General features: G+C 46.5%; 1 protein-coding gene across 1 annotated transcript; it reads left to right on the top strand.

Annotated features, from left to right (window-relative positions):
* The first annotated feature begins 228 nt into the window (after positions 1-228).
* Positions 229-13,370, top strand: LOC106738091 (uncharacterized). Its single transcript, XM_014601548.3, has 3 exons — positions 229-333; positions 6,575-7,024; positions 10,870-13,370. Exons 2-3 carry the CDS (start codon positions 6,580-6,582, stop codon positions 11,388-11,390), a joined length of 966 nt encoding a protein of 321 aa, XP_014457034.1. The 5' UTR covers positions 229-333; positions 6,575-6,579; the 3' UTR covers positions 11,391-13,370.
* The last annotated feature ends 378 nt before the right edge of the window (positions 13,371-13,748 follow it).

Here is a 13,748-nt window from a genome sequence, read left to right as displayed (position 1 = left end):
GCAGGGTCCAGGACTCCTGAGTTCTGTGAAAGAAGATCTCAGTTCATACCTGGAGCTGGAGTTCAGGAGACCAGACAGAATCACCCCAGCTGGAAATCAGCCAGGCAGGCTGAGGCTTTGTGGTGCATGCACTGGTCAAGTGACTGGGGGCGTGCACCTGCCTCTGAGATCATGGGACCACAGAACCTCTTCATTCATTGGACATCATGCAAACACTCAAATAGCCTATCATTGGGTACAGTCCTTGCTCAACAGAGCCCTCTATAAATACCCCCTCATTGCTGAGTACTGCATCCAGTTTCTGAAGAGAAGAGGTTCAGAGCGAAGACAAAGGTAAGGAAGGGGGCTTACCATATTTATTTGCATAGCATGCGCACCTTCCCTCTCATCCATCCCACCCCACTATAGCCCTCCAAAACTGAGACATATGTCTTAAAGCCAGGAACCTGATTTTCTGCCCAGAATAGCTGCAATGGTGTTTTCTTCATGCAATGGTGAGGGGACTTCGTGGCTCATTAGAGTCTGCTTGATTCCTGCTGTTTGCTCTTCACTCCACAGGTGTTAATGACCCTCTTTTCTTCTTAATGGTCTTGATGTTCATGAAATTTACCTATTCCTTCTGTTTTGGCAGTTTTTTTGTTGAGGTGTTGGCTATTTGGCTACTCCTGGTGTCTCTTGTCCTCTTTTACAACCCTGCTGACTACTTATAGCTGTTTTCAAAATCCTGTATCTGCCCATGGGGTCCAGCAGACACAGTTTCAGCTTTGGGAGGGTAGACAAGAGCTGCTGACAATTTAGCTGTGGAAGTGTTCAGATATGTATCTCTTTGCCTGAGCAGGAGAGGGAGGGTGAGCAAGTTGAAGATTCAGCTCAGTCCCTGCCATAAAGGGCCATAACTCTGGGAAAATCTTTTCTTGAATCTGCCTTCTTTAAAACAGAGTGTGTATCTTATGTGGAGTGTGTTATGCGAGACTGATCTTGGAGGGGCAAAAGGCAGATACTTAACTGGATAGGAGACCAATTTATTTGAACTGGTGGTGTAGAGGAGGGAAGACATGCTAGCCTATAGATGAGGTGTGCCAATAAACCCACTGGGACTAAAACCTAGAGGTTCCTGGCTGGAGGGTTCTGCCCCTCCACTCAGGGTTAGACACATCACCACAATTAGTGGTGATTCCCCAACTGTAGCTGTAATGGACTCTTGTCCTCTATAGGCACAAAAGCTAACAGGGACCACACACACAAACACACACTTTGGGGTTATGAGAGATGTGGCTGCATAGAGGGAACAGCCCAACATAGCAGACAGAAAAAGGTTATATGCTTGGACTGGAGAGAGAAGAAAAGCAGGAGAGGACTGGATAGAAAAGAGAGTATGAATAAAAAAAAAAAATACATCCCTCACACACTGCCCCTGAGGGGCTACAGCAGGAACTTCACCTTTCATGTTAGCTCAAGGAATGCCTCCTTCTCCCCCTTTACCTCAAGGCTGTGTCCCAAAACCTTTTGGGTGATGCAACTGTATCTCAGACCTTCTGGCTAGTGCCCTCAGTGAGGGGCCTCTGTGAATCTCTTTTCTGTCCCATTGTTGGTCCATACACCCAGTTACTGACTGATTGTTCAGACCTCTTTTTGCCCACAGCCACTATTCCACATCCAGAGTCTGCACTTAGTGACAGGGCCTCTCCCAGCTCCTCCTCAGTCTCCCGAGTTTCCAGTTCTGGGGCAGGCTGGCTGCTTCCACCACACCACCTGGGGCTGCTTCTCCCTACCCCAGCTCTCCTGAGCCTCGTTTGCTGGCCCCTTTAAAAGTCTGGGCACTTATCAGGCTGAGGTGCAAGGCCTTTCTTCTATAGGGTGCATGAGGTCTGAAGGGTTTCCTTCAAAATCCCATTGTCAAATTGGTATGGACCATGGGGGGTTTTGGCTTCCTCTGTAGTATGTGTGTGTGGGGGGAGGGGGTTGTTTCATGTTAACAACTGTTGCAGTAACAGGACATTGGTCATTGTTGTCCTTCTGCTTTATCTGTGACAGGTTAGGGTGTCATGTCTTGTATTGGTGCGGTAGAGTCCATTGTACTATTTTAGTAATAGGTCAGAGTTGGATTTGTATGGGATGGTTTGAATAGGGGTGATCCTGCCTTGAGCAGGGAGCTGAAGTACATGACCCCCAAAGGTCCTTTCCATCCTTACGTTTCTGTGATGCTATGCTAAGACAGCAGAGGTAGGTGGTTAGACAGCTATGAGTGAGAGTGGCAAATTCACTGGGTCAGGTGCCTGTTAGACTCCGACTCCATGAAGCGCCCAATGACTAGGGAGACGACGATCCAATTGCCCATGGATCCTGTTACTCACTAGCCAGAGCAAGTCGGGAGCAAACACCAGCACACATTGCTCACAACAGCTTAATTCAAAATGGAGACAGCTTGAGACAAGGGTCCTTCACAGACACACAGCCCGTGAACCAGGGGACCTGCACTGAACAGTAGTTCTTTTCACATTGTATACACCTTGGTTCATACTCATTAACATTCTCCTGCCTTCATCCCTCCTCCTGTTCCACCTATTTCTCCTCCCATTTCAAGCCCCGCCTCTGTTTACTGTTTACTTCATTAGCATAGAATTGCCTATGCATTTTCTTTATTTACATGCCTCTCTGCTAAGCGCACATGCGTAAGGCCATGAACTTGGGTACTGTTGGTCACATGCTGGTCCTTTCTTGTTCTTTGCTGATTTCGGCACCATCTTGAAGGTTTGGCTTCTGTCTTATCTCCTGACGGTAGCTGGTGGGCTGCATCTTGTTCTTCTTACACAAAGGGCTCTAACACTATGGCTTTGTCTAGAAAACTGCTTGCCTAAGCATTTGCAAGGTTAGTCTTAATATATCATCCTGCCTTGTGGTCAGCAGCTCTGCTGAGACACAGAAAGAAGCCTTCATTCAGCTGCACACCCAGTACTCCCCAAAAATCCATACCGATACCCTAACAATGCCCATCTCAGTTATAATGTTAATCCAGAGTAAATTGTTGAAGTTAGTGGGGTCAGTCAGGATTTATATTGGGAGCACTTGTTTTAGAATCAGCTTTTGCCTCCACTGAGCACAGAATGGGGGAGTTGGGGTGTGAGGCTGGATTTACTCTGCGTTGACTGACGTGAGAGTTTGATCACAGGAAGCATTATTGTGGGACTTCTCAGAACAGATTCTAACTTTTAATACAGCAGGCTGATGCTTCCTAACAGGAGTGCTCAACCCTCAGCCCACAAACTTGTGTCATCCAGTCTGCGGGGCTCTCCAAGGGTCTGGAAATTTGGTGAGGGAGCAGTGGGAATGAACACTGTTGCTGCTCCCCCCATGGCCAAATTTCCAAGCCCCAGGGGCCAGATGACATGGACACATGAGGCTAGGGTTGAGGCAGAAGGCTCGAGTCAGCATGGACTTACTGGTACCTTATGGGGTGTGTGACCAGCACACTACAGATCAGGCTTTGATTCCATGCATGCTGCATCACACCCCCCTGTACCATTCATCCAGCCCAAGCTGCCAGAATATTGGGCACTGCTGCTTCCTGCAGTCTTAATAAAACACATGCTCAGTGTCCCATGTGCAAAGGTCCTGTACATGTGTCTCATAATCAGCAGAATTAGGGATGAAGGGAGTCCTTCCCAGCAGAGGAGATCATTACACACCTCCTGTCTCAGCCCTGGTCTCAGCTTCTCCCTCAGCCACCTCCCAGTAATCAGAGGTGCACCTCCCTCTTGTGAACTGGGAATCTGGCCATCTGTCAGGGGAAAGACTTCCACAGACCTATAACACATTGTTTCCAGAGAGAAAGAAATGATTTCCAGAGAGTTCATGACCTAGGGCATAGTTCCAGGTCCCAGATGTAACAACCCTCAGGCTGTGGCTCTTGAGTACACTATCACCATCTTGCTGAGAGTTGCTCAGCTTGCTCTCCCCACCACCCGGTGGCCTGTGATTTTGCCTGACACGTCTTGTTCTTAATAATGTTATGAGCCATCAGCTCAATGTGGGTGTGGATTTGGCTAATATCTTCTCTCCTGGGCCACAGTCTCAGGCCTCTACATGGGAGCTTTTACGTAAGAACCTAAGAACTGCCATATACTGGGTTAGACCAAAGTCTCCTGTGTCACACAGCCCCAGATAGTGAGTGCTGGAAGGGTCAATGAAATGGGTCTGACCAGGGTAGGGTTACCATATTTCCAATTCCAGAAAAGGGGACACCTCTTGGGGGAGGGGGAGTAATATGATTGAGAGGGGGGCAGTTTGTAACTATTACAGCAAATAACAAGTGTTATTGCTTCAGTAAAATGAAAATAAAGCCACAGCCTCTACAGCCCTGCCAGTGCCTCTCACTCCAAACCCACATTCCCCCTCTCTGCTGCTGCCCCTCACTCCCAATCCACAGACCCCTGGCCCTGCCAATGCCCCTCACTCCCAACCTACAGTACTCCTCCCTCCCAAGCCATGCTGGTTCCCCTCACTCCCAACCTGCAGCCCCCAAGTCCCTGCTGGTGCATCTCACTCCTGACATGCAGTCAGTACCCTGCATTCCCAACTCACAATCCCCTGCACCCCGGTACCCCTCACTCCCAAGTCACCTATCCTCCAGCCCTGTCAGTGCCCCTCACTCCCAAACCACAGACCCCTTATTCCTCCAGCCCTGCTGGAGGGGGCTCCCAGTTGCCCCCATCCCAACTAGGCTGAAGCACAGAGGCTGAAGCAGCTCCAGCACATGTGGGTGTCAGCCAAGTGAGTCTGGCCTCTGTACAGACTGGAAGGAGGAAGGCAGGCCTGTGCCACCCTCTGCCCTGGGCTGGGGCTCCCACACTATGCCATGCAGCCTGGCCATGCCCCCCCCCCCCAACAGGCAGTGTCTCCTAGTTGCCCAACCCCTGCAAGCAAGGGCACCAGCCCCAGTGCCTCCAGCCCAGCCACGCAACTCCCTGCTGCCCCTAAAGGGCCACCCCCACCTCTTTCCTCCACTAGAGGAGCAGGTGCCTCCCTCTTACCCCCTCTGCCCTGCTGCAGCCCCAATGCCTGGAGACCTTCCTCCAGTGCTGGCAGCCACCTCCCACCCCTGACAAATCCAATGCCCTCCACACACCCCTGCCACACACACACACACACACACACACACACACACAAAATCCCCAAGTCCTGGCCCTCCAACCCCCACTCTCCATAGACTTACCTACATCCATCTGCCAGGACTGCTCCCACCACCCTGCCTGGCTCTATACCAGCCACATGCATGTGCACATGAAGACACACATGGTTCCCCCTGATTCCAATCACCCCAAGCAGCTCCTTGCAAGTTGGAAGGTTGCCAGCCTGCAAAGGGAAACCCATGGTTTCCTCCTTTAAAGAAGAAAATCCACATTTTTTCAGCAACTTGGATCCCTGACAAACAGGCACACTGCTGGGGCAAGACAGGAAATGCAGTTCTACCAGCACCAATGTGGAAAAAGGACTAGCAGAGCAAAATCCTGGACATTTGTTCATATTTCAAAAAAGTGTCCAGATGGAGATTGGAGGACCCAAAAAGAGGACATGTCCAGGAAAACCCAGATGTATGGTAACCCTAGACCAGGGTTTTTCTCACTGTTCCTCTCCTACATGCAGCCTTCAGTATTTGAATGTCTAGGAGGTTCTTATTCAGAGGCTGTGCCCTTCACTCCCATGCTCAATAGCTACTGATGCCCCTTTCCTCCAAAAATGTTTCCATTCCCTTTTGGAATCTGGCTAAACTCTCGGCTTCCAACCTATCTGGTGGCAATGGGTCCCATACTTTAATGACTGTGTGAAAAGAACTTCCTTGTGTTCATTTAAACTTAATCCCTACTAGTTTCATTTTGTGACCCTGAGTTCTTGTATTGTGGGAGATAATAAATCACACGGTCATTAAAGTGTGGGACTCACTGGGAGTGAAGGGCATAGCCTCTGAGTAAGAACCTCCTAGACCTTAAATGCTGAAGGCTGAAGTAGGAGAGGAACAGCAAGAAAAACCTTTACTTTCCCTGGGTATTTTGTAAACTTTTATCATGCCCCCCTCAGCCCTGGCTCATGGTTTACACTGGAAACTCTGTGTTTTAGGATCTGCTTTTGCCTCTATTGTAGGGAAGGGGGCAGCTGAGTATGATTCTGAATTTCCTCCAGGTTGATTAACATGCAAAATTTGACCCTGATTCTTTTGGCTTTGCTGAATCTTGCATGGAATTCCATTGGCTGGAGATCTTGCCCCAGAGATTAATTGCCAGAGACAGTGGATACACAGTTTCCATTGAAATCACCTCAGTTCAGCACTTTTTGGTTTTACTTAGTCTCACACGTGGGTAGGAAGCAGTACTCATAAGGTATCAGTTGCCTTTATAATGCTTTTCTGATGTCAGTTCAACCATAATTGGGTTGAGGCCTTTGCTGCTAGATGATGCATGAAGTGAAGGCTCTCAAGACGCTGGGTGAGGGAAGAGGGCCCCTTTGTCTCCGGATTATTTCTGCTACTGATATTTCTCTCCCTCACATATAATTAAAGTTCCCTTTTCTCTGGATCTAGCTGCCATGGCTCCCTCAACCTCAGAATATGAAAACTTTGAAAATGCCATCTTGAAAGGAATCAGTTTGCTGGTTTCATATCTATCCTCTCTCAAGTCAGGCATGAAGGACCTTGAGGAGATAAAAAAACAGATCTCCTCTGCCCATGAGCAAGTTATAGATGCAAAGAAGAAGGCAGAAACCCAAGAAAGTGAACTCGAATCCCAAATTGGAAAATTGAACATTGAAAAGCAACACATGGAGCATAAAAAGAAAAAAATGGAAATGGAGCATGAAAAGTTAAGCAAAGTACTGGAACAGTATAAGAAGGATGAAGAACAGGAAACAGAAGATAAGATCAAATGTGAGGAAGATCTGGAAGATGCTAAGGAGACAAAAAAGGAGAAGGAAAAGCATCGTACAATGCTAAAACTCCTCTACCTCATGTTCCTCCTTCTATACATTGTCTTTGGTAGGTATTAACCAAAGCCACTCCTCCCATAGAGGCAGAACAGACCATTTTTCATGTGCCTACTAAGTTGTCCACAGCCAAGCAAAATCCACTGATCAGCACACATCGCCTGCTCCATTATCTGAACAAGGCATCCTACACACACTGCCCCAGAGAGGGTGGGCTGCCCAGAGGGGGCTACAGCAGTAACTTCGCCCTTCATGCTAAGGTCAAGGATCACCCCCCAATCCTTCAAGGGTCTGTCCCAAAGCCCTCTGGGTGGTAGCTCAGACCTTCTGGCTAGATTTTGGGTTAGCTCTCACGCCTTCAGTGGATACTTCTGGAAATCATTCCTCTGTCCCATTGCTGGTCCATACATCCAATTCCAGATTTATTACTCAGGCCTCTCTTTGCCCACAGCCACTATTCCACATCCACTGGCCATGCTGGTCCATACTGGCCATGACTGCGACTGTGCAGTAGCCCGTAACTACTACACAGTAGCATCATGTGGAAGAAAGCATAACACAACACTACTGCACAGTAGTCATGAGCTACTGCAGTCAACATCACAAAAAAGGCTATTCGTTGACACTATTGAGCAGTAATTCTGGTTACTCCACAGTCATTTAGTACTTGTTTATACAAGTACTAAATGACTATGCAGTAATGAATGTGCAGTCAGCATCTCTTGCAGACATGGCCACTCAATGCCAGAGCTCCTCTTAACTCCCCCTCAGTCTCTGAGTTCCCAGTTATGGGGAGGCTTTCTGCTTCCACCACACCACCTGGGGCTGCCTCCTCTCACCCCAGCTCTCTTCAGCCTCCTTATTGGGACCCTTTAAAAATTTGGGATCTTATTAGGCTGAGAAGTGGGGGCTGCCTTCTAAAGGGTGCACCGCATCTGAAAGCAAGTCCTTTATCTCCAGAATAAGGCAAAGGAACATGCCTGTCTCTCCTAAAAAATCACTTTATTGGAAAGCTAAACATAGAAACAGCCAGATTAGTTCAGACAACTGGCCCATCTAGCCCAGTGTCCTTTCTCTGACAGTGGGATAAGTAGATGCTGTACAGGATGAGCATAGAACTGGATATCTCTAAGAGTTATCTATCCTCTATACAATAACCTCCCCGGCTTCCATCTTTTCTTGGACTGGAGGTGCCAGAGGAAACATCTCCACCCATTCTGTTCAATAGCCATTAATAGATGTATCACCCAGGAATGTATCCAGTCCCTTATTGAACTTGGCTGTACTATCTGCCTGCCCCACCTCCTGTCACAATGAACTCCAGAATTTAATGACACTTTAAATTAAAAAAAAGCCCTTTTCCTGTTATTGTTAAACTAGTCACCTATTCATTTCAGTGGGTTCTCCCTAGTGCTAGTATTCTGTGACCTGGTGAACAACAGTTCCCTGTTCATGTGGTTCACTCCTTTCCTGGTTTTAGAGACTTCTAACCTTTGCCCCCTCAGCCTTGTTCTCCTTTCCAAACTTAAAAGTCCTAGCCTTTAGAAGGCAGCCCCCACTTCTCAGTCTTTCCTCGTATGGCAACATTTTCAGGTCTGACCATATTGGTTGTCCTTCATTGGACCTTTTCTAATTCTACTATGTCCTTATTGAGATACAGGGACCAGAAATGCATACAGTATTCAAGATGTGAGTGCCCCATGGATTTGTATAATGGCATAATGATGCCCTCTGTTTTGTTTTCATTGCCTTTCTTAATGATGCCCAAAATTTTATTGTCTCGTTTGGTTACTGCTAAGTTTAACTATCATTCAGATCAGTCAGTGGAAATATTCACTCATGGGAAAATTTGTGTAGGTCAGACATCGGGACATTCGAGCTGTTGTTTGTTGTTCTGTTCCCCAACAAGTCAGGTCCATTGTTTTTCTGTTCTCTTCCCCAAGTTTATAATAATAGATATACAAACATTAATAACATGTATTTACTACTACCTGGTTGGGTGTATGTTAATGAAAGGGGTTGATCATGAAAACCTCCCCTCCCCAGGTAAGTGAAAAATATGTGATAAATGCTTAGTAATATTTAACTAGGATGGGCTCAGAGATGATCAATTATTAGGTTTTGACTCCTGACAATGAGTGCTATTCTTTATGATAATTGGTTTCAATTGATTTGTTTGTGTGACTACAGTCAAACCCCTAGGTCAGTGTTTTCTTCCTTACATCACCAAAAATGTGGAATGTGGCCTTGGCAGCCTCTCTCTCCACAAGGTTACCCAGCATGAACTCCAATCTTTATATAATGGAGGCTGTCTACAAGATAGAGGCAAGGAGGCACTTACACCAAGGCCTCTAATGTGTTTCTTATAGGGCCCAGGTATAGGAAACTGTTGGTGGTGTTGAAAAGAGGGGCTAGGGTTACCATATGTCCAGGTTTCCCCAGACACGTCCTTTTTTTGCCCCCCTGCGATGCGTCCGGGCGGGTTTTTAAAACCTGAGCAAAAGTCCAAGTTTTCTGCTGTTCCTCTGCTGTCCCAGACTGAGCAAGGTGATTGGCTGCCCAGGGTCACATGACCCTGACAGCCAATCACCTTGTGGGAGAACACAGGAACAGCAAAAAGCGGCCAGGGGAAGGGAGGCAGGGATGGAGAGTGAGAGAGCGATGCAGGAGCTGCTTGGGCAGCAGTGCTGGGAGGCAGGGGGTTGTGGTTGGGAGTGAGGGACATCACTGAGTAGGGGGACCATGGGTGAGGAGTGAGGGGCACCAGGAGGGGTTGGGGGGCAGGGGCCACAGATCAGGGGTGAGAGGCACTGCCAGAGCTGCTAGGAGGCTGCAGGTCAGGGGTGAGGGGCACTGGCAGGGAAGAGAGCTGTGGGTCAGGGGTGTGGGCCACCAACAGGGCCAGCACAGGGGCAGGGTCTGCAGGTTGGGAGCAAGGGGCTAGGTAGGGGGCAGGGGCTGCATATCAGTTGTGAGGGGCATGGGGGATGGGACAGGTGACTGTGGGTTGGGTGTGGTGGGCACTGGCAGCACCAGGGGTCTGCGGGTTGGGAGTGAGGGGCACCAGCAAGGGGAGGGGGGCAGGGTACTGCTGTCTGAGAGTGAGGGGCAGTGGCTGGGCTGGGGTCAGTGGGTCAGGAGTGAGGGGCAGCAGGAGGGCTGGGGGGTAGATGTGGCTTGTCAGTGAGGAGCAACAGAATGGGCAGGGACAGGGCACCAGTATGTCACTGCCCTCCCCCATCATATTCCTGCCCCCCCCCCCCAACACGTGTCATTTTTTTGGACCTGGAAATACAGTAACCCTGTGCATGGCATACAGGGTTTTTCTTTTCTAAGGGATGCCAGCTTCAGTCTGGGGGGATTTCTGTAGCTGTTTCTTTTACACTACACATTTATAAGTGTAGCAGACTTTGATGGCTGAGTCGGGACCAGGTATTTTAAATGTATTCTTAAAAAGAAATGCTTTTTTCTTTGACCTGGCCCTGGGCCATCCAGATTTTTTCTTTAAAAAATAACAACACCCCTGCAAATTGGACTATTTTGGTGCAGACAAGTTTTCTCTGTGCCTCCCAAGTGTGCTGTACTTCAGGTAGCTTGTGTTTCCACTCTCTTTTACAACCCTGGGCTTCTTAGCTGGACTACATATCTCAGGATACCTGACATGGCACACTACTGGGAAGGGGAAGCAGTGGTGCATGATGGGAAATGGTGGGAAGTGGTACATGATGGGAAACTTGGGCTTCTTAGCTTGTCCCATGGTGAATAGCAGAGACATGAGGGAAATGAACTACAAATCCCATGATGAAGCCAAAACATGCAGAAAATGTATTTGCCAGAAATAAATTGTTTCTATGAAAAACTGCATAATTTCAAATCTGATTCTCTCTCTACCTACAGTGTCGATGGAAAATTTCCCAATACCCTTCAAAGAAATTGTTGAGAAACTGCATTCATTAACTGTATCTATCATAGGATTGATTTGGTATTTTCTGAATGGTATAGAGAACAAGGTGCTGGTGTCTCGTGAAGAAATTTTCCAGTGCAAAATCACAATCCGTGCCTTGAAAAAGGCAGTTTCTGAATTGGAGAAAAAGAAAAAAAAAACTGAAGAGAAGCTTGAGGAGATCAAAAGGGAAATCGTCAATGCCTCTGATATGTCAGAACAGGAAAAGCCGATAGATATGCTGGAGAAAAAGAACAGGACAGAGAAGTATAAAAAATACCTGCAGATGCTGGCTGAGAGACTCAAAGTTTGCAGTGCAATGGTTGAATATGAATCAAAAGAAAATTTGAGCATAATTTGGACGAAGCCATTACCATGGGTGCAAGAGGCTGATGAGGAAATTTGCAGTTCCCAAGTTAGACAGAACATAAGGGACCAGATCAAGAAGCTAAAAGATGTTTTAACAAGTAAATAAAGAACACCTTTTTTTAGTGCCATGATGGGCCCAGGGCAGGAGGGAGAACGTAAAATACCAAGGGCCTGATTTTGTTCCCACTTATTCTAGATTTAAACCAGGATCACTGAGATCAGTGTCAGGCCCTTAAACCATAAGTATCAATGGAGATCAGTCCTTTGACACCACTATTTAAATAAGCTTGGGTCTTTGGGACGATTCTGGGAGGTTTCTCACTGGTACTCTTTGCCTAATGCTCAGCTCAGGTACATGACCTGATACTTCTGCAGGCATGGATAACATTGCTCTACTTCAGGGAACACCTTACTATCAATTTTTTCCCCTCTTATTAGATTTCCAATGTCAGCATCTTCCTGTTGTCTTGTACACAAATCTGTCAACTTTCTGGCTTCTCCTATATTTGGGGTTGATTCACTCCTACCTGTCTCTACTGCTGATACTGACTATAACTCTACCACTTCAGCATTAGGTTCAATGTCCACTGTGTAAAGGACTACAGTACAAGGTATCAGCATTCTGGTACTGCCTGCCAGGGTAATGCACTCTTTGGTAGTTAAACTCAACCAGCTGTTCCAACCATCTAGCCAGATGTCCTTCAGTTTGTTTAAAATTGTGTAGCCACTGGAGAGAACTGTCTTCTCAGAAGGAAACACCAAAAATATTTGATAAAGGTCACCCCGGCAAGCAATTCCTTTATTGTAGTTACATATTGACATTCAACTTTGTTTAAGGCATGGTGCATATAGGCTAGGACCTTTTTCCTGGCCTCCTTCAATGTGTGACAAAACAGTTCTGATACCAACGTCACTTGCAACAGTGTCCAACAAGAGTGGTAACTGAGGATAAGAATATGATAAAATATTGGACAACATCAACCACCATTTTTGCTCTAGAAAGGCATCTTGACATTCCCTGGTCCAGATGAACTTTGCCTTGTTGGAGAGCTTATGTAATGGGCTTCCAATGGTAAGAAAATGTGGCACATTTTTTTTTTTTTTTATAATAGGAGGCTAGCCCAGAGAAGCTGTGCAGTTCTGTTACATTTCAAGGTACTGGACAGGCTTTAACAGCCTCCACCTTCTCTGGGTCTGGTCCTACCCACTCTGTGGAGATAATTGTAGCAGGAAGTTACCTAACATAGCTGATGTTAACATAGAGTGTAGTAATAGTGAAATGTAACCATGTTAGTCTTGTCCTGTAAGCATCTTGAAAACTCTATTTTGTATCTTTCTGCTTGACATAAGTGAATGAACTCTGCATAGCCTTTATGTATGAGTGTGTGTAAAAGGGTGAATGGTGAGAGAATGACATAGAGATGGAAGAAGAAGATTTAACTGTCTGTGTAAGCAAGAAGGCACCAAATGTAAGTTACTGGTAAGTAAACTAATTAATTAATGGCTCAAGAATCCCTTTCAGGCCTAGGGTGCAAAGAAAATAACAAGGAGAAGGAATGCACCCATCCTGCCAAATGGGCAGCAAGGACACTCCAAGGCTGAAATACCAACTTTGATGACCAAACTGACCTCAAGCTGAGATAAGCTGCAGATGAATGAAGAACAACTGTAAGAACAGAAGCTGGGTATGGAAAAAACCCAAAGCACTGAAACAAAGGATGCCAACCCCTACAAAAGAGAACTTTGAGAATGCCAAGTTGAGTGAGTCTCTCAACTGCTGCTTCATCATAGCACAGACACATCTGTTTCACCCAGCTCCAAGCTGTTATCTACAGGATCTTTCTCTCATAATTACCACTCTACCTGCTATCTGCATCTTCTCTCAATAGGGTCTGGGCCGGCCACCCAGTGCTATTATTGAACAACTGCTGCTAGTAACTATAATGTCTGAATTGAATTATTATTTTGTGTTTGTGTATGCCTGTATGTAAGTTTTGTGCATGATATTTGTGTGTGTCTATATGAATGGTGTATCCAAACATCTATGTCTAATTCATGTAATCAATAAATGCAGCATTTTGCTTTATCCCCCTTTATAAAGTCTCATTCATGATTTGAGCAATTGGCAATTTAAAGTAACATCATGTGCCCCCAAAAGTTCACTTGCAGCATAAAAGCTGACATTTGGCAGGTTTCATTTTTAAGGTGGCCTTCTTCAGCCTCTTAAACACTGCTTTCTGTTTCTACAAGTTCTCCTGAAAGGTTTGGCCTATCACAATGATATCATCTAGGTAGACCATGAAGGATGTCCCTTGCAAATCTGCTAACATGATATCCATCAGTCTTTGAAATGAACCAAGAGTACTGCATAAACCAAAAGGCATAACATTAAACTCAAAAAGTCCCTTCTTAGTGCAGAAGGCTTTCTTTCACTTCTACCCACTAGCCAGATCCAGCGTGGAAA

Source organism: Alligator mississippiensis, chromosome 11 (assembly GCF_030867095.1).
Source record: "Alligator mississippiensis isolate rAllMis1 chromosome 11, rAllMis1, whole genome shotgun sequence".
Classification (NCBI taxonomy): Eukaryota; Metazoa; Chordata; order Crocodylia; family Alligatoridae; genus Alligator; species Alligator mississippiensis.
The sequence above is the reverse complement of the archived record's forward strand: the minus strand, read 5'-3'. Positions and strand labels throughout refer to the sequence as shown.

Excerpts from the sequence above, each read along its gene's own strand:
- LOC106738091 (XM_014601548.3), top strand. The coding sequence starts at position 6,580 with ATGGCTCCCTCAACCTCAGAATATGAAAACTTTGAAAATGCCATCTTG. Across the intron at positions 7,025-10,869 it reads CCTTCTATACATTGTCTTTG|TGTCGATGGAAAATTTCCCA; the intron begins GTAGGTATTAAC and ends CTCTACCTACAG.